Raw genomic sequence first — 19,813 nt, 5'->3', positions numbered from 1 at the left:
ATGTGGAGCTGGTAACCAAGGTACTTTATGATCTGCTGTGATTTTAAAACACAGGAATACATAGTTTTATATCTAGGATGTGTGTGATCCAGTCACATTCAGAACAAATCACATCATAAAACACACTAAGTTCTCACAACTGCCAACACAACACTGAGCTGCCACTAGAGGTCGTTGTTTCTGAAGTTTAAGTTCTGAAAGTGTTCTCTCTTTTCTCTTCTGCATAAAGTCAAAGTTATGTTTCACTTTTCTCATAGATTTTAAAATCTAACTCAAAAACCATTTACTGTGTTTCAATAAAAAAAAAGCTGAGTTAAATTTTGTATGAAAACGAAGCAGTTCTGCAGAAAGTGACCAGTCAGGGAACAGTTGGTCTTTGTGCACTCACACCTCTCAGGTTCATCGTTGATCTGCAGGGTGAGGGAACGTGTCCCAGTTGCCGTCAGCCTCGTCACCATCTTCTTCCTCTTCTTCCTCTTCTTCCTCTTCTTCCTCTTCTTCCTCTTCTTCCTCACAGCCGCTCTGGTCTCAGTCTCATTGCAGCCGGACGCCTTCTTCTCCATCACCATGGCAACCATTTGGTTCATCAATGGGGAGTCACAAACTGTCACACCAGCGTCAGACTCTGCTTTAAAACATGGACCCTGTATAGAGATCTATAGAGTCTTTATATAAGTCAAGCGATCACAGTAATGTGTGTGTGTGTGTGTGTGTGTGTGTGTGTGTGTGTGTGTGTGTGTGTGTGTGTGTGTGTGTGTGTGTGTGTGTGTGTGTGTGTGTGTGTGTGTGTGTGTGTGTGTCTCTGTCTGTCTCTGTGTGTGTCTTACTGTCTGTCTCTCGTCTTCTCAGGGATGAGTTTTGTCTTGAAAGCGTTGGTGGGGACGGTGGAAGAAGAACTGGTCTGGGCTCTGGCGGTGGAGGGAGAGAGGGACGGGCCGGCAGTCGCCAGAGGACAAGATGCAGCCTGAGGCGACCCGTGTCTGGGGTCCTGCAGCGGGTGGAGGCTGAAGCCCCTGACGTCGTCCCAGTACACGAGGAGGAGCAGGATCATAAACAACGACCCCAGAATGAACGCCACTCGTAGACCCCGCCATAAGCCATGGTTACATCGAATCCAGCGCCGTGATTGGTGAAGAAAAGAGGAAGAGGTTATCTCTGCTGTCTACTTTTTAGTTTTCATTCTTCTATGAGTGAGTTTGTATTTGTTAATTTTACAAGTTTTTCTTTATTTGTTTGAGATGTGCTTTATAAATAAATGTGATTTATTATTATTAAATGCATCTATTTGATTTGACTTTCATTGTTACTGTATGTTGTGAATGAAGGATAACACACTCTGCCTCTCACTGAAAGCTCCTCTTAACACCAGGTATGAACAGGCCGCTGTGAAATGCAGTAAATCCTCAAAAACCAACCACAACACAACCAGCTCCTCCCAGTCAGAATATTTCTTTGTCTCCTCCCTTCTCAGGTGTGTCAGTGTAAGGACCAGTGAACAACAAGGTGTGGACTGTTGGAGATGAGTCACTGCAGGAAATGAAGGAGAGGGAGGAGCAGAGATCTGTTTCTGTTAGAGGAAGTGAATCTATTCTACAGTCACTGACACCAGCTGAAATGGCGCAGCAAGAAAATCAACTGGAGAGAAAGATTCTGCTGTTCGATCTGTCTGGATCCACTGAAGGATCCGGTGACTACTGGCTGTGGACACAGCTACTGTCTGAGCTGTATTAACACCCACTGGGACAAAGGGAGGAGAGAGGAAGCTACAGCTGCCCTCAGTGTAGACAGACCTTCACACCGAGGCCTGTCCTGGTGAAAAACACCATGTTAGCTGATTTAGTGGAGGAGCTGAAGAAGACTGGACTCCAAGCTGCTCCTGCTGATCACTGCTATGCTGGACCTGAAGATGTGGCCTGTGATTTCTGCACTGGGAGAAAACTGAAAGCTCTCAAGTCCTGTTTGGTTTGTTTGGTCTTATTGTGAAAAACACCTCCAGCCTCATTTTCAGTCACCTCCATTTAAGAAGCACAAGCTGGTGGAGCCCTCGGAGAAGCTCCAGGAGAACATCTGCTCTCGTCACGATGAGGTGATGAAGATGTTCTGCCGCACTGATCAGCAGTGTATCTGTTATCTCTGCTCTGTGGATGAACATAAAGACCACACAGTTACAGCTGCAGCAGAAAGGACTGAGAGGCAGAGAGAGCTCGGGCTGAGGAGACAAACAATCCAGCAGGAGTCCAGGACAGAGAGAAAGATGTGAAGCTGCTTCAACAGGAGGAGGAGGCCGTCAATGGCTCTGCTGATAAAGCAGTGGAGGACAGTGAGAAGATCTTCACTGAGCTGATCCGTCTGCTGGAAAAGAAGCTCTGATGTGAAGCAGCAGATCAGATCCAAGCAGCAAACTGAAGTGAGTCGAGTCAGAGAGCTTCAGGAGAGACTGGAGCAGGAGATCACTGAGCTGAAGAGGAAAGACCATGAACTGAAGCAGCTCTCAGACACAGAGGATCACAACCAGTTTCTACACAACTACCCCTACTGTCACCACTCAGTGAATCTACACACTCATCCAGCATCAGGATCCGTCCTCTGAGGAACTTTGAGGACGTGACAGCAGCTGTGTCACAGGTCAGAGGTCGACTACAGGACATTCTGAGTGAGACAGAGACAAAGATTTTACAGATTATGTCTCGTGGATGTTTTACTGCCACAACCAGAGCCCAAGACCAGAGCTGACTTCTTAAAATATTCACAGGAAATCACACTGGATCCAAACACAGTAAACAATCTGTTATTATCTGAGGGAAACAGAAAAGTAACATTAATGAGTAAAGAACAGTCTTATTCTGATCACCCAGACAGATTCACTGTTTGGCGTCAGGTCTGAGTAGAGAGAGTCTGACTGGACGTTGTTACTGGGAGGTGGAGGTGGAGGTGAGAGGACTAGTTAGTGTAGCAGTCACATACAAGAATATCAGCAGCAGGAGAGTCACAAGAATGTGTATTTGGATTCAATGATAAATCTTGGTCGTTACATGTATAGAACAGTTATATCTTTTATTACAACAGCATCAGGACTCCAGTGTCAGGTCCTTGGTCTTCCAGAGTAGGAGTGTACCTGGATCACAGTGCAGGTGTTCTGTCCTTCTACAGCGTCTCTGACACCATGACTCTCCTCCACAGAGTCCAGACCACATTCACTCAGCCTCTCTATGCTGGAGTTTGGGTTTGTTATTATTCTGGATCCACAGCTGAGTTCCGTGAACTGAAATAGACTTGAGTCATTAAAAGCAGTGATTTAAACCTGGAGGATCCTGTGTCTAGCTGGCTGATCCTGATAATAATGACGGATCCTGTATCGTGTTGGCATCTGATAGTGGTGGTGGACCACGATTGAGGTGGCAGCTGACCGTGGACTATGATTACAACAAGACTGCTTGATGTATAATATTTCTCCTCAGATACTCGACCATTACTGACAAGAATCCATCAATTCATTGACCTTCCATTATGCTAGAAAGTGTTTATTCTAATCAATCTTATCTTCCTGATGTTCTCCTTTACACGAGGCATCTATTGCACTTCAGTCCGTCCTGGGAGAGGGATCCCTCACATGTGGCTCTCTGAGGTTTCTATGTTCTTTTTAACCTGTTAAAATGTTTTTTTTAGTAGTTTTTCCTTTCTCTGTTGAGGGTTAAGAACAGAGGATGTCACACCTTGTTAAAGCCCTATGAGACAGATTGTATTTGTGAATATGGGCTATACAAATAAAATTGTATTGATTGATTTAGATTCTGTGTTTTTATCATTTACTCTTTTGTCTCCATGTTTGTTGCTCAAAGTTCGTCGTCGTGACGTTTCTGCTCCGCACAGAGATCAGCTGTCAATCAAACACTGACCTTCCTGCACCACAGATATTCAGTTCTCACTTTGTAAAGACAGAATTCTACAATTACACTGACATGAACGTGTTTGAAAGAAATAATGTTGCTGTTGTTTTCTAAATCAATGTAGAAATAAGGTTCCCTGATGTTTTATAACCTGTATTGATCCTGATCATCATCAATGAGCTGATTATTGGTTCTTTTCTTTTCCACTTGTGAGATGGAGGTGAAACAAACTGATTGTGTGTCCATGAACTCACTGAACAAGAGTCATTGAACAGACTTTACTGATGAAATGAACTCAGAGCGTCAACATGTCCAACAGATCGACTTCACTTTGGTTTGATTTACAGTCCATCAGTGTTATGGGATGTTAGGTCACATTGTAAATGTGGAACCTGGTTTGTTTTTATCACGGCTCATCTCTGTAAAGTTTGAATCCACTCGTCCTCATTGTATTTACATATTTAGTGAACGGGCATATTTATCTGCTGCTGCGTAGGTTTCTGTTCTTTTTGATTTTCATGATCTGAACTAACAGTTCCACTGGAGAGTGTCCTGATCGAGTCCCTCTGAGGGTTTGTTCTGCAGCTCTCATCACATTTGATAAGCTCTATTTGTGAATTTGAGAGTTCAGAATCCACTAGAGGGCAGTGTTTAACATCTGTCGCATATTTTATTTCATGTAAAACCTTTAAAATCAAACAGCAGCAGAAACACTGCAGCAGCTGTTACTTTCTGTTCCTGTAGAGGGCGACAGATTCACACCACCAGGAACAGCTACTGTCTCACAGCTCCCCTTAGTGGACAACAGGAGAGGTTGTGCAGTGGGAATAACTTTAAATAAACATTCAAAGTCATCACTACCTGCTCCTGTCTGCGTGTTTGATTCTTTATTACATTACAGGATTACTATTAAACTGCTTCACCGATTTCCATGAAATGTTTGTGAAGGGATGAGGTATGAGGACCAAGTGAAGAACCCATAGATTTAGAGCAGGTCCAGGAATTTTATTTCCTCTTCTTTAACATGGTGGAGGTTTGGACTAATTTAGGATTTAACATTTTCTTATGTTAGAAATTGGAAAATGATGTAATTATGCAGCTTTATGATCAGAATGGTTTATTATTATGGAATTAATTCCCCAGTCCTTTAAAAGACAGTTTTCTATCAACCATTCACAGTCATTAGCTTCAGTGAAAGCATATTTGCGTTTTAAGTGGGAAAGAAAAAATATTTCACCCATCGTTGGTGGAAATATATTTAATGATTTGAACTTTGAAATACATCTAGGTTTGATTAGGGGCTTTAGATTTTTGCAGTTTGAGTTTTAAACACGTCAGTGTGATGCATTCTGATCTTCATGTTCATGTGGAGCTGGTAACCAAGGTACTTTATGATGCTGCTGTGATTTCAAACACATGGCAAGAATATATAGTTTTATATCTCGGATGTGTGTGATCCAGTCACATTCAGAACAAATCACATCTCATAAACACATTAAGTTCTCACCACTACCAACACAACACTGAGCTGCCACTAGAGGTCGCTGTATCTTAAGTTTAAGGTCTGGAAGTGTTCTCTCTTTTCTGCATGAAGGTAAAAGTTATGTTTTACTTTTCTCATAGATTTTAAAATCTAACTCAAAAACCATTTACTCTGTTTTAATTAAAAAAAAGCTGAGTTAAATTTTGTATGAAAACGAAGCAGTTCTTCAGAAAGTGACCGGTCAGGGAACAGTTGGTCTTTGTGCATTCACACCTCTCAGGTTCATAGTTGATCACTAATGGAAAAGTGAGGTCGGACACTAAAGGCTGCAGAGATCTTCTTCCTCATTAACCTGAACACACCTAGTGTAAGAAAACACCAGTCAGCTAATCCTTATCTATAAAGCACTTACTGGAAAAGGTATAGAATGTACATGAATGTACCTGAACCTGCAACATTAGACTTTAACACAAGATATAAACCACATCAGTCATTTCTTCACATGTAGATTCTCCTGGTTCTCTGTGGGGGGTGGTGGTGTTAATGTGGTGTGGCTGTAACTTTCAGCTGCCTGGTCCTTCTGTTGTGGAGACAGCAGCCGCCCCATCGTTTCCCCCCGGCTCACTGCTGTTATAAATAGTCGTTAAGTTGCAGCTCCAGGGTCTTGGTTCCATGATGGATGTTTAGGTTTTCATGACAGAGTCAAGTGAGGAATAGGAGGAGATATACAGTGAGTGCTCAGAGACAGAAAAACACCAAGTGTAATGTAAGGTTACAACCCTGCACTAAAAAATATGATCCCACTTGAACTTTGATTTTTGATGTTTGGACTCATTCATACGGAGGCGGCACTTTATGATGATAGAAACATGACAGAAACACTGCAGCAGCTGTTACTTTCTGTTTCCTGTAGAGGGCGACAGTTTCACACCACCAGGAACAGCTACTGTCTCACAGCTCCCCCTACTGGACAAACTGCTGAATGTGGTTCACGTAAGAAAATATTTTGTCTGTAAAAACAACAACAATACCAACACAGTCTGACAAGAGTAAACGTTGTTTACGTAACTGTGGACATTATATTAAATCTGTGAGCTCGACTCGACGTCCTACAGTCAAGTCGTCACGTTATTCGACTTTTAAGATTGACTGTCGTTACTAATGAAAAAAATCCGAAACAACACAACAATGGAAACTCGCAATTAGCATTTGTCAGTTGACAAAACAGACGCAGCAGAGCAACACTAAACAACAACCGTTTTGTACGTTATGTAAAAACAGATTTTTTTATTATTCTTGCCACGTACAATCATCCTTTGTGTATAGAAGGTGAGACCTCTCACTTTAATAATCCTCACCCTTCACTTCCCTCTACAGTCCTTAATTTAAAGTAGGAAAATCTCTGACTGTTTGTATGTTTTGTCTTTACAAGGCGTGGACACCGATGAGCTGGACAGCAACGTGGACGACTGGGAAGAGGAGACTATCGAGTTTTTTATCAACGAAGAAATCATTCCTCTCGGAGATCTGTAGTCCCCTCCGCAGGTAACACTCCAACACACTCTGTACACACACATTGTCTGAAGGCTTCAACACACAACTGTGATTTAATGGAACAATGTTTAATACATAGTGTCACTGTGTTATCTGCAGTCAGTTGTGTGTCCGGACTGGTCCTTTTTACAAACATCCTTATTTTCTCATTTACCCATTTTATTTTTTGCAGTGGGAATAACTTTAAATAAACATTCAAAGTCATTACTACCTGCTCCTGTCTGCGTGTTTGATTCTTTATTACATTACAGGATTACTATTAAACTGCTTTACCGATTTCCATGAAATGTTTGTGAAGGTACTATTGTCCCAGAATTCAGGCTTACTTGTCGTCCCTAAAGTCCCTAAAAGTAGAGTAGGAGCCAGAGCTTTCAGCTATCAAGCTCCTCTCCTGTGGAATCATCTCCCACTTTCAGTTCGGGAGGCAGACACCATCTGTACGTTTAAGAGTAGGCTTAAAACCTTCCTTTTTGATAAAGCTTATAGTTAGAGCTGGTCCAGGCTTGTCCTAGACCTGCTCTTAGTTAGGCTGCTATAGGTTTAGAAGGTCGGGGGACACATGACACACGGAGCTTCTCTTTCCAGCTTCTCCTTCCTCTTCTCAATCTTTATCACATCAAAGTAATTCATATCCCATCAATACATGTTACTGACTTGACTTCTTCCCCGGAGTCCCTTTGCCTTATTGTCCGCAGACCCAGGGCCGCGGCTGTGGCCACATCATGGATTAGGATCTGTGGATCACGTATCAGAGGTCGTAATGGTGGATCCAGTATGGCGGATTCTGCATCGTGCTGGCTGATCGTGATAACAAAGGCAGATCCTTTATCGTGTTGGCATCAGATACTGGTAGTGGACCACGACCGAGGTGGCAGCTGATGATGGATCCTAATGGCGGCAGTGGACAATAACTGTGGACTATAGTGGCATCCGATCTTGATGGTGGATCATGATCTTGCTGGCTGCTGACCATGGACTATGATTGCAGCAGGACTGCTCGATACATAGTATTTCTCCTCAGACACTTGACCATTAATGACATTAATCCACCAATTCACTGACCTTCAGTTATACTTCAAAATGTTTACCCTAATCAATGCTGCTAAAACCTTTATCTTGATGTTCTCCTTTACACTTGACATCCATTGCACTTCTGTCCGTCCTGGGAGAGGGATCCCTCACATGTGGCTCTCTCTGAGGTTTCTACGTTCTTTTTGTTAAAAGGGTTTTTAAGTAGTTTTTCCTTACTCTTGTTGAGGGTTAAGGGCAGAGGATGTCACACCATGTTAAAGCCCTATGAGACGAATTGTGATTTGTGAATATGGGCTATACAAATAAAATTTGATTGATTGATTGATTGAAGGTATGAGGTATGAGGACCAAGTGAAGAACCCATAGATTTAGAGCAGGTCCAGGAATTTTATTTCCTCTTCTTTAACATGGGTGGAGGTTTGGACTAATTTAGGATTTAACATTTTCTCATTTTAACAAATGGATGATAATGTAATTATGCATCTTTATGATCAGAATGAATGGTTTATTATTATGGAATTAAAACAGTTTTCTATCAACCGTTCACAGTCATTAGCTTCAGTGAAAGCATATTTGCTTTTTGAGTGGGAAAGAAAAAATATTTCACCCATCATTGGTGGAAATATATTTAAAGATTTTAAATTTGAAATCCATCTAGGTTTGATTGGGTCTTTAGTTTTTTCAGTTTGGGTTTTAAACACGTCTGTGTGATGCATTCTGATCTTCATGTTCATGTGGAGCTGGTAACCAAGGTACTTTATGATCCTGCTGTGATTTTAAACACATGGCAAGAATATATAGTTTTATATCTCGGATGTGTGAGATCCAGTCACATTCAGAACAAATCACATCTCATAAACACATTAAAGTCCTCACCACTGCCAACACAACACTGAGCTGCCACTAGAGGTCGATGTTTCTGAAGTTTAAGGTCTGGAAGTGTTCTCTCTCTTTTCTGCATGAAGGTAAAAGTTATGTTTCACTTTTCTCATAGATTTTAAAATCTAACTCAAAAACCATTTACTCTGCTATTATTTAAAAAAGCTAAACAAAATTTTGTATGAAAACAAAGCAGTTCTGCAGAAAGTCACCAGACAGGGAACAGTTGGTCTTTGTTTTGAGATGTGCTTTATAAATAAAGATATGATTTATTATTATTAAATGCATCTATTTGATTTGACTTTCATTGTTACTGTATGTTGTGAATGAAGGATAACACACTCTGCCTCTCACTGAAAGCTCCTCTTAACAACAGGTATTAACAGGCCGCTGTGAAATGCAGTAAATCCAGAAAAACCAACAACAACACAACCAGCTCCTCCCAGTCAGGATATTTCTTTGTCTCCTCCCTTCACAGATGTGTACGTGTAAGGACCAGTGAACAACAAGGTGTGGACTGTTGGAGATGAGTCACTGCAGGAAGTGAAGGAGAGAGGGAGGAGCAGAGATCTGTTTTGTTCAGAGGAAGTGAAACTGTTCCACAGTCAATGACACCAGGTGAAATGGCGCAGCAAGAAAATCAACTGGACAGAGAAAGATTCTGCTGTTCGATCTGTCTGGATCCACTGAAGGATCCGGTGACTACTGGCTGTGGACACAGCTACTGTCTGAGCTGTATTAACACCCACTGGGACAAAGAGGATGAGAGAGGAAGCTACAGCTGCCCTCAGTGTAGACAGACCTTCACACCGAGGCCTGTCCTGGTGAAAAGCACCATGTTAGCTGATTTAGTGGAGGAGCTGAAGAAGACTGGACTCCAAGCTGCTCCTGCTGATCACTGCTATGCTGGACCTGAAGATGTGGCCTGTGATTTCTGCACTGGGAGAAAACTGAAAGCTCTCAAGTCCTGTTTGGTTTGTTTGGTGTCTTATTGTGAAAAACACCTCCAGCCTCATCTTCATCACCTCCATTTAAGAAGCACAAGCTGGTGGAGCCCTCGGAGAAGCTCCAGGAGAACATCTGCTCTCGTCATGATGAGGTGATGAAGATGTTCTGCCGCACTGATCAGCAGTGTATCTGTTATCTCTGCTCTGTGGATGAACATAAAGACCACGACACAGTGTCAGCTGCAGCAGAAAGGACTGAGAGGCAGAGAGAGCTCGGGCTGAGGAGACAAACAATCCAGCAGGGAGTCCAGGACAGAGAGAAAGATGTGAAGCTGCTTCAACAGGAGGAGGAGGCCGTCAATGGCTCTGCTGATAAAGCAGTGAAGGACAGTGAGAAGATCTTCACTGAGCTGATCCGTCTGCTGAAGAAAAGAAGCTCTGATGTGAAGCAGCAGATCAGATCCAAGCAGCAAACTGAAGTGAGTCGAGTCAGAGAGCTTCAGGAGAGACTGGAGCAGGAGATCACTGAGCTGAAGAGGAAAGACCATGAACTGAAGCAGCTCTCAGACACAGAGGATCACAACCAGTTTCTACACAACTACCCCTCACTGTCACTCAGTGAATCTACACACTCATCCAGCATCAGGATCCGTCCTCTGAGGTACTTTGAGGACGTGACAGCAGCTGTGTCACAGGTCAGAGGTCGACTACAGGACATTCTGAGTGAGACAGAGACAGAGATTTTACAGATTGTGTCTCAAGTGGATGTTTTACTGCCACAACCAGAGCCCAAGACCAGAGCTGACTTCTTAAAATATTCACAGGAAATCACACTGGATCCAAACACAGCACACAAACATCTGTTATCATCTCAGGGAAACAGAAAAGTAACAGTAATGAGAGAAGAACAGTCTTATTCTGATCACCCAGACAGATTCAATGTTTGGGGTCAGGTCCTGAGTAGAGAGAGTCTGACTGGACGTTGTTACTGGGAGGTGGAGGTGGAGGTGAAAGCAGTAGTTAGTGTAGCAGTCACATACAAGAATATCAGCAGAGCAGGAGACTCAGGATGTAGATTTGGATACAATGATAAATCTTGGTCGTTACATTGTTATAGAAAGAGTTATAACTTTTTTTACAACAGGATCAGGACTCCAGTGTCAGGTCCTCGGTCCTCCAGAGTAGGAGTGTACCTGGATCACAGTGCAGGTGTTCTGTCCTTCTACAGCGTCTCTGACACCATGACTCTCCTCCACAGAGTCCAGACCACATTCACTCAGCCTCTCTATGCTGGAGTTTGGTTTGATTATTATCCTGGAGCCACAGCTGAGTTCTGTAAACTCAAATAGACTTGAGTTATTAAAAGCAGTGATTTAAACCTGGAGGATCCTGTGTCTAGCTGGCTGATCCTGATAATAATGGAGGATCCTGTATCGTGTTGGCATCTGATAGTGGTGGTGGACCACGATTGAGGTGGCAGCTGACCGTGGACTATGATTACAACAAGACTGCTTGATATATAATATTTCTCCTCAGATACTCGACCATTATTGACAATAATCCATCAATTCATTGACCTTCCATTATGCTACAAAATGTTTATTCTAATCAATCTTATCTTGCTGATGTTCTCCTTTACACGAGGTATCTATTGCACTTCAGTCCGTCCTGGGAGAGGGATCCCTCACATGTGGCTCTCTGAGGTTTCTATGTTCTTTTTAACCTGTTAAAATGTCTTTTTAGTCGTTTTTCCTTTGTCTTGTTGAGGGTTAAGAACAGAGGATGTCACACCTTGTTAAAACCCTATGAGACAAATTGTATTTGTGAATATGGGCTATTCAAATAAAATTTGATTGATTGATTGATTTAGATTCTGTGTTTTTATCATTTACTTCTTTTGTCTCCATGTTTGTTGCTCAAAGTTCGTCGTCGTGACGTTTCTGCTCCGCACAGAGATCAGCTGTCAATCAAACACTGACCTTCCTGCACCACAGATATTCAGTTCTCACTTTGTAAAGACAGAATTCTACAATTACACTGACATGAATGTGTGTGAAAGAAATAATGTTACTGTTGTTTTCTAAATCAATGTAGAAATAAGGTTCCCTGATAGTTTATAACCTGTATTGATCCTGATCATCATCAATGAGCTGATTATTGGTTCACGTAAGAAAATATTTTGTCTGTAAAAACGTTTACATTTTGACTTTAATGAGTCAAACATTCAGGTGTTTAACTGACGATTGAAGGAAACGAGTTCAGACAAAAACAAAGTCACGACTTTTATGGGTTAGGGTTAGGGTTTTTACTAACTTGAAATCAGGAGCTTCATCCTGATGGCTGTAACCAACAGTCACATGTCTCCTCCCTCAGCAGCAGGTCCAGATGGACTGCTCGCTCTGTTCATCGGCACCATCGTCTCAGTCGGAGGAAGAAGGCGCGGCGGCACTCGATGCTGTCGACAGGGTCGTACTTATCATAGAAGTCCAGGATGTACTCTTCAGCTTTGAAACCAAACTTCTGATACAACATCATGGCGGGATTACTGGCCGACACGTGTAGCGTCACGTCCTTCCCCATAGACGTCTGAAACACACACACAGACATGTGACCACTAACACACACCAACACAGTCTGACAAGAGTATAATGTTCTTTACGTAACTGTGGACATTATATTTGATCTGTGAGCTCGACTCCACGTCCTACAGTCAAATAATGACCCAACAGTTCCCACAATGAGCAGAAAGAAACTCAACCCTAACCAGAGTCAGTGGTTATAATAATCACATATGTCATACATCATATATTCAATGAAATTCTGAGATATAGCTCATATTCTTTATCTCTATTTTCCTTAATTTTGAATAATGCATAACTTATCTATTTATAACATAAAGTAGATCCTTGCTCTGTATCACCAGTAATATGAAACTGTTCTTCACGAGCCTCGTCCTCCTCCTCTTCTTCCTCCTCTTTCTCCTCTTCTTTCGTCTCCTCTTCTTCCTTCTCTTCCTTCTCTTCCTTCTCTCCTCTTCTTCCTCTTCCTCCCCCTCCTCCTCCTCTTCCTCCTCCTCCTCTTCTCCTTCTCCTTCTCCTTCTCCTCTCCTCCTCCTCCTCCTCCTCTCCTCTCCTCCTCCTCCTTCTCCTTCTCCTTCTCCTTCTCCTCTCCTCCTCCTCTTCCGCCTCCTCCTCTCCTCCTCCTCTCCTCTCCTCCTCCTCCTCTTCCTCTTCCTCTTCCTCCTCCTCTCCTCCCCTTCCCCTCCTCCTCATCCTCTGCGGCTGCCTGCAGGTCCCCGGGCCTCAGTTAGACAACCAGTAGTGGGCGGGTTCATGTTGCAGAGTGAAAGGGGAGCGTGCACATGGAGCGTGCACACGGAGCGTGCACGGTGTTGTGCACGCTGGTGTCTGGTCCCCCTCATATAAAACCCTGAACTCTCGCGGTACTTGTCTCCTTCACGTGCAGACACTGAACCGCTGCGGAGCTCGGACCTGCTCGGTCGAGCTCAGCCGGTCTGGTCTCATCATCACCGGGCTGAGGGACAAAGGACTGACCGACCATGGAGCTCTCCAGCCGGGTAAGATAAACACACCGCTCCGCTAGGTTTCCTCTGAGGGCTGAGAACCAGTGTGTGGAGGCAGAGACAGAACAGAGCCACTGTGTGAGCAGCTCTGCAGGAAAAGACTCCATGTGTCCACCTACTGTAACCGAGTCTTTACAGGGGAGCAGGACACTGTCCCATCAATGGACCCATTGTAACTCACTGGTTTCATGCAAGCTGGGGACCGGGAGGAGGAGGAGGAGGAATAAAACTGAACCTTCATGGAAACGTCCCACTGCAGATTTATTACTGAGCTGCATGTAGATAATAAAAGATAATTTTTCCTCTTTTAAGATGAGATGTGAAAAGATAGAAAACAGAGAAGAATACAGTGAATAAAACAACAGTGTTAAATCTAAACAATAGAAAATAAAAGTATAAAGTGTATAACAGAACCAGTGCCTGGTAGAAATTTCAATAAAATGATAATAAATAATAAACCATTCAAAACACAGTAAGTGTTAGTTAGAAGTAGTGATAATAAGAGTAAGTAATGTTACATTTATTGCACATGAACAGTAATAGTGCATGAAAAAAACAGAATAATATTGAGTGTGTGTGTGTGTGTGTGTGTGTGTGTGTGTGTGTGTGTGTGTGTGTGTGTGTGTGTGTGTGTGTGTGTGTGTGTGTGTACAGTTTGTGCCAGGACACGAGACAGTTTATGGAGGTGGATTTTTTGTTCAGTCCAGTCAACGTGGAGCTCACATGGAAAAACCATAGTGGAAAGAAACACCACAGAGAAACCAGTCATTTTCTCTCGGAGCAGTTTCTGTTCAGTTTTTTTTTAACTGCTTTTTATTTATTATCAGGACACTCACTTTTTCCACTATATCTCCACCTCCACCCCCCTCCTGATGGCAGATGTTTTTATGGACAATAAAGGGTTTAAAGTTTAAAGCCTCCAGCAGCAGGACGGAAGCTGAAGCTGTTTCCTCCCCCCCCCCCCACACACACACACCAGGTTTGTTCACATCTCTGTGACAGCTGAGCGTCCGGGGGCCCCGTCACAGGTTCCCACGGCCCCGGGACAAACACTGCTCCAAAATACACCCAGACATATAAAGTACATATATAGTACATATATAGTACACAAGAGTTATATATATATATACCTCTGAAGTTAATCTAATAGAATTTAAGAAATAGGGAGTGTATGTAAAAAGTAGTATATACAACAACTGAAATGTTTCAGTACTTTGAAATTGTACCTAAGCACAGTGCTTGGTTTTATCAGCCTGCTCCTATATTTATATATATTTAATGTTTTGTTTGTCATACATTATTATATAGAGCGTATGCAAAGGCTTTGATGTCACTACTTCAGTCAGATTTAATTTGTTCAATCGTCACTTATATAAAAAGAATCCCACTGACATGGTGATTCTTCATAATGAGTTTGTTCTTGTAAATAATGTTTTTATTAGATGCTAATTAATTATTCTGTTATGTAGAGTTGTGAAAAATCCCTCTAGTTGTTTTTCCTCCTCCTCCAGTGAAACACTTCCTCTCTCTTTTCAGTTAGTTAAAGATTTACTCATGACTTATTGAGCGGCCCTGTTGACTTCGTAAAATATCATTTTGATTAAGCTAAGTAGCTAAAGTACTTTATACACTGATGAGTAGTTTCATCTGTAATAATGCAGTTCATCATCAAAATCTGTATTTTCAAAATAAGATTCTATGTTTAAACACCTGTATAGGATTAAGAATTGTGAATATAAGTATAGTGGAGGATTAAAAGTACTTGAACCTCGTGATGTGTCTGATGAAGTTGAGTATTAATATACTTCATGTTTTATTCTCCGAGAATAGATCTGGAAGTTTCTGTGTTTTTTAAACCTCTGTAATATCCAGTTCTGGTATTTTAGCACAAGTCATTTTTCATTGCTTTGTCTTTATTTGGGCGGTAAGAGAGGAACTGGGATTTTTGTGATATTTCCTGTTTCTCTCAGCTGCAGCCGATAAGCAGGAAGCGTCTCCTTCCGTGATAGATGGCCTCTGCGGAGCTGAGATAACCTCTTCCTCTTTTCTTCACCAATCACGGCGCTGGATTCGATATAACCATGGGCTTATGGCGGGGTCTACGAGTGGCGTTCATTCTGGGGTCGTTGTTTATGATCCTGCTCCTCCTCGTGTACTGGGACGACGTCAGGGGCTTCAGCCTCCACCCGCTGCAGGACCCCAAACACGGGTCGCCTCAGGCTGCATCTTGTCCTCTGACGACTGCCGGCCCGTCCCTCTCTCCCTCCACCGCCAGAGCCCAGACCAGTTCTTCCTCCACCGTCCCCACCAACGCTTTCAAGACAAAACTCATCCCTGAGAAGACGAGATTAGAAGAACAAAAACAGGAGGACAAACAAGAGCAGGAGGAGGAAACAAGGGAGGAGGATGAGGAGAAGGGAAGGAGTCGTACTTCTGTTGACGTTAGGGAGCAGGAGGCGAGGAAGCAGAGGATCAAGGATGTTTGTTCAGGACAGGACGCTGTGGAATTCCCTGGAAGGACTCGACCATTTGAGCAGATCCCCAACAGGGAGCTGGATCACCTGATAGTGGACGACACACACCAGATCATCTACTGCTACGTTCCCAAGGTACAGCTGAGAAAACACACACACGCACGCACACACACACACACACACACACACACACACACACACACACACACACACACACACACACACACACACACCACATTCATGGTGTCTCTTTGTCTTTCTGAACCTTCTTGTCTTTTCTCCTCCGTTCAGGTAGCGTGCACCAACTGGAAGAGAGTGATGGTGATTCTGGCTCAGTCTCTGATCTCGCCCTCCACAGGAAAACCGTACACTGACCCCAAGGCTGTACCTCCGGAGCTCGTACACAACTCCACTCTTTACCTCACCTTCTCCAAGTAGGAGACACACACACACACACACACACACACACACACACACACACACACACACACACACACACACACACATTCTTTTCTCTTTTCTCTTGACTCTTACACAAGTAATTGTTCTCCCTTCCAAATATTACTGAGGTAAAAGTACATACATGAACGTTAAAATGTACTAAATATAAACATACATAATTTGTATATTTCCGTCTATCTTTATTTACAGTCTACGCTTTTAATTATTTAGCTGATTTGTATTTGCAGGGACAGGAGAAGGCTTTTAAAACTACTGACAATTAAAAACAAATCTAATTGACCTTTATGACAAGAAAAATGCTCTTATGGATTATCTGACATTTAGAGAATTTGCAGAAAATAAAATAAACAGGTAATTGCTGTTACACGTAGATACAATTAAGAGTTAGATATATTTTTATTAAGTTTGAGGCAAAGCAATCAAATGCAAAGATAATCAACCTCCGACTTTCACACTTGCATAACTGAGTCAAATGGAGCTGTTTTTCTTCTTCGTCAGTTCCGCAGCAGCACTTAGACACCGAGTTACACTAGAACTGTGTTTGACGAACTCTCCGTGAGCTGAAGGAGTTATTCACTGAGTTGACACATGGAAGGAGGAGAGGCGGAGCCCGGCGCTGCAGCACAGACGGACCTTTCTCCAGCGCTCAGGAGCCGAGTACCTGAACATGTGTTTTTCTCTCTGCACCATTGTCCAACAAGACAAATCATTTCCCCCTGAGAGAACTGACCCCCTGCTGTGTTTGCTTTGTTATCCATCCAGGAAACTTTAAATAGAATTTGAATGTTTGATTCAAAGCATATAATAATAGACTGTGACACTAACAGAATATCCTCCTCTGTGTTTTGTTCTCCCTTTGACCAGGTTTTGGCATCATTACGGTTCTCTGTCCCGCCACCTGATGGCGCTCAAGCTCCAGCACTACACCAAGTTCCTGTTTGTACGAGACCCGTTTGTGCGTCTCATCTCTGCCTTCAGGAACAAGTTTGGAAGGTGTGTTTCACAGTAGAGTGTCTGTGTGTGTGTGTGTGTGTGTGTGTGTGTGTGTGTGTGTGTGTGTGTGTGTGTGTGTGTGTGTGTGTGTGTGTGTGTGTGTGTGTGTGTGTGTGTGATTGTACACAGAGGTACATGCTTCACTTTGATTAAACTGCAGTTCTTTGATGATATATTTATCAAAGTGTGTGTTTTTAAGCCCCAACCAGGAATTCTACAAGCAGTTTGGTTCGGTCATGCTGCGTCGTTATGGTAACGTCTCCGGGACTCTGCCGGAGACAGTGGCCGAGGCGTTTGCCGCAGGAATCAAACCGACGTTTGAGCAGTTTGTAGAGTACCTGCAGGATCCAGAGACTGAGCAGAAGAGCATCTTCAACGAACACTGGCGACAGGTATTTGTCTCACACAGGTGCAGCATCACACTACTCTTAAAACTACACACTACACTTACAAATACTACTGCATTTTCGTGATAATTATATTTTATTAGATTACAATATGCAGAAAAAAACTTTATTCTGTTACCTTCTCTGTCATTTCCACTTTGTTTGATTGTTTCCACCATTGTTTTCTTAATGGAGACAGATCATGTGTTTTTATAGTGTGTTGTATTATGACAGTTATGCTTATCAGTGCATAAGAAGGAAACATTTTGAATCTGCACGTTGGGATTCTTCACATATATTTAACCTTATCTATGATTTAATTTTTACTGCCTTTATTTGTTTTGGAAAAGAAACAGCTTTTGATTTAAATTGTTTTATTCACTCACATGGTCTTTATTTTCTACTTCTTTGTATTCAGTTCAGATTTTTTTGCATGTTCTCTGAATCACAGTTACATAACTGCAATAAGTTGATATGTAATAAATGATTGGTATATTCAGAGGGAACAATACGTACATGAATATTGCTGAATCCACATACAGAGCCGTGTAATTGTGTATAAACTCGCATTTAACAGTATACATAAAAGAAGATGTTACATAAACAATATCATTATTAATTTAGAGAGGGCACATACAAACAGTGAGGTGCAGAAATATTAAATCGAATTTTATTCGCGTCACCCATATTCATAAATCACAATTTTCTTCATAACAATAACAACAAAAGTGTGTGAATACATTAAAGTCTGACTGGTGCAGGCTGAGGAGCCAAAACCCTCCAGGGCAGTAAGAGTAGAACAGCAGTAGAGTTGTGTTTCTTGTTTTTCACACCTTCCAATAAAGTACAAACATGGCAGAAAAGTCACAAGCAAAATTAAAGCCATTTAACAAGTGTCTGTGTCTTGTGTGTTTCAGGTGTCGTCTGTGCCATCCGTGCCAGGTCGGGTACGACTTCATCGGGCGACTGGAAACCCTGGAACCCGACGCCGAGCACCTGCTGAAGCTCCTGAAGGTGGATCATCTGTTCCACTTCCCCTCAGGGGCCCGTAACCGAACCGCAGCCAGCTGGGAACAAGACTGGTTTGCACAGATTCCCATTACGATGAGGAGAGAGCTGTACAAGCTGTACGAACCAGACTTTGAGCTGTTTGGTTATCCCAAACCTGACAGCGTCCTCCATCAGTGACCCACACCACAGAGCCAAAGGCCTGGGCCCTGCACCGTGTGCAGAGCCCCCCCCCCCTCACTGACCTGCCTTTGACGACCAGTCTACGATGCTGTTTGTTTAATTTGTGTTGGACTTACCTCAAGTGACAGAAGTGCCTGCCAGTGTTATTTTGTCATGATTTCATATCGGAAGCACACCCACGCTTGCAGGCTACATGCTCCCAGTCTGTCTCCCCATGTAAAGGCACTTTGAATAGTATTTTATGAATAGTATTTTGGTTAGTGGTGGGGAGACGACTGGGACTGGGAGCTGACATCTCTGAAGGGAAATGTGCTGCAAAAAATAAAGTGTTTTTTGTTAAACTTGGATTTTTCTTTTTCTGATTTTACTTTGTATGTTTGAGGCTGTGGTGGAAAAAGATATTCAGACATGTTGTGCATTAAATCACAAGTACGATTAGTTGAAAGTTCTGCACACGACGTCCAGCACACTGTACATTGTCGAACTGTTTGAGGAGGACTCGCAAATGATGAGCATTACCACAGGACCAAGCAAGCAGCCCATAACAAACAGGTTTTAGAACGGGCACTGCACGACTTTGCAGATAAACCAGGTAGGATGAACACAAACATCCCTCCGCACCATAGACAACATCCAGCACACAAAAGAATACAAATGTATATATGTCGTAGACGTGTTTGACGATGTCACCGGACAAGAGAACAAGTGAGTGGATGAGTAAAGTCAAAAAAGTAAAAAATGTCAGATATGAAGAACAGGCCGTGATGTATGGAAGAAAATAAAGATCCTGTAAGATATAATAATAAGAAATTACTTAATATCTCAAATTATGACTTATCTCATTATTATGACTTAGTATCTCTTTGTTATGACTTAGTATCTCATTGTTATGATTTAGTATCTCATTGTTATGATTTAGTATCTGATTGTTATGACTTAGTA

At 42.5% G+C, this 19,813-nt stretch overlaps 2 protein-coding genes and 1 pseudogene across 4 annotated transcripts; all 3 read left to right on the top strand.

Moving 5' to 3' along the window:
* Positions 1-567: 567 nt before the first annotated feature.
* Positions 568-3,418, top strand: LOC117764090 (annotated as a pseudogene).
* A 6,040-nt stretch (positions 3,419-9,458) lies between these two features.
* LOC117764032 (tripartite motif-containing protein 16-like) lies at positions 9,459-11,717 on the top strand. The gene is given in 3 exon segments (XM_034589481.1): positions 9,459-9,855; positions 9,858-11,082; positions 11,705-11,717. Coding segments are annotated over 3 exon segments (1,635 nt in total).
* A 1,533-nt stretch (positions 11,718-13,250) lies between these two features.
* Positions 13,251-19,348, top strand: LOC117767442 (carbohydrate sulfotransferase 12-like). Of its 3 annotated transcripts, XM_034595082.1 has the most exons (7): positions 13,251-13,359; positions 15,336-15,974; positions 16,131-16,273; positions 17,166-17,294; positions 17,494-17,688; positions 18,598-18,890; positions 19,121-19,348. In XM_034595082.1, exons 2-6 carry the CDS (start codon positions 15,447-15,449, stop codon positions 18,866-18,868), a joined length of 1,266 nt encoding a protein of 421 aa, XP_034450973.1. In that variant the 5' UTR covers positions 13,251-13,359; positions 15,336-15,446; the 3' UTR covers positions 18,869-18,890; positions 19,121-19,348. The 3 variants fall into 3 exon arrangements, with proteins under 3 accessions (XP_034450973.1, XP_034450988.1, XP_034450981.1); XM_034595097.1 differs by lacking the exon at positions 19,121-19,348 and having other exon boundaries at positions 13,255-13,359; positions 17,494-17,686; XM_034595090.1 differs by lacking the exon at positions 13,251-13,359 and having other exon boundaries at positions 15,325-15,974.
* The last annotated feature ends 465 nt before the right edge of the window (positions 19,349-19,813 follow it).

Source organism: Hippoglossus hippoglossus, chromosome 1 (genome assembly GCF_009819705.1).
Source record: "Hippoglossus hippoglossus isolate fHipHip1 chromosome 1, fHipHip1.pri, whole genome shotgun sequence".
Classification (NCBI taxonomy): Eukaryota; Metazoa; Chordata; class Actinopteri; order Pleuronectiformes; family Pleuronectidae; genus Hippoglossus; species Hippoglossus hippoglossus.
Note: the sequence above shows the minus strand (reverse complement) of the source record. Positions and strands in the feature narration are given on the sequence as shown.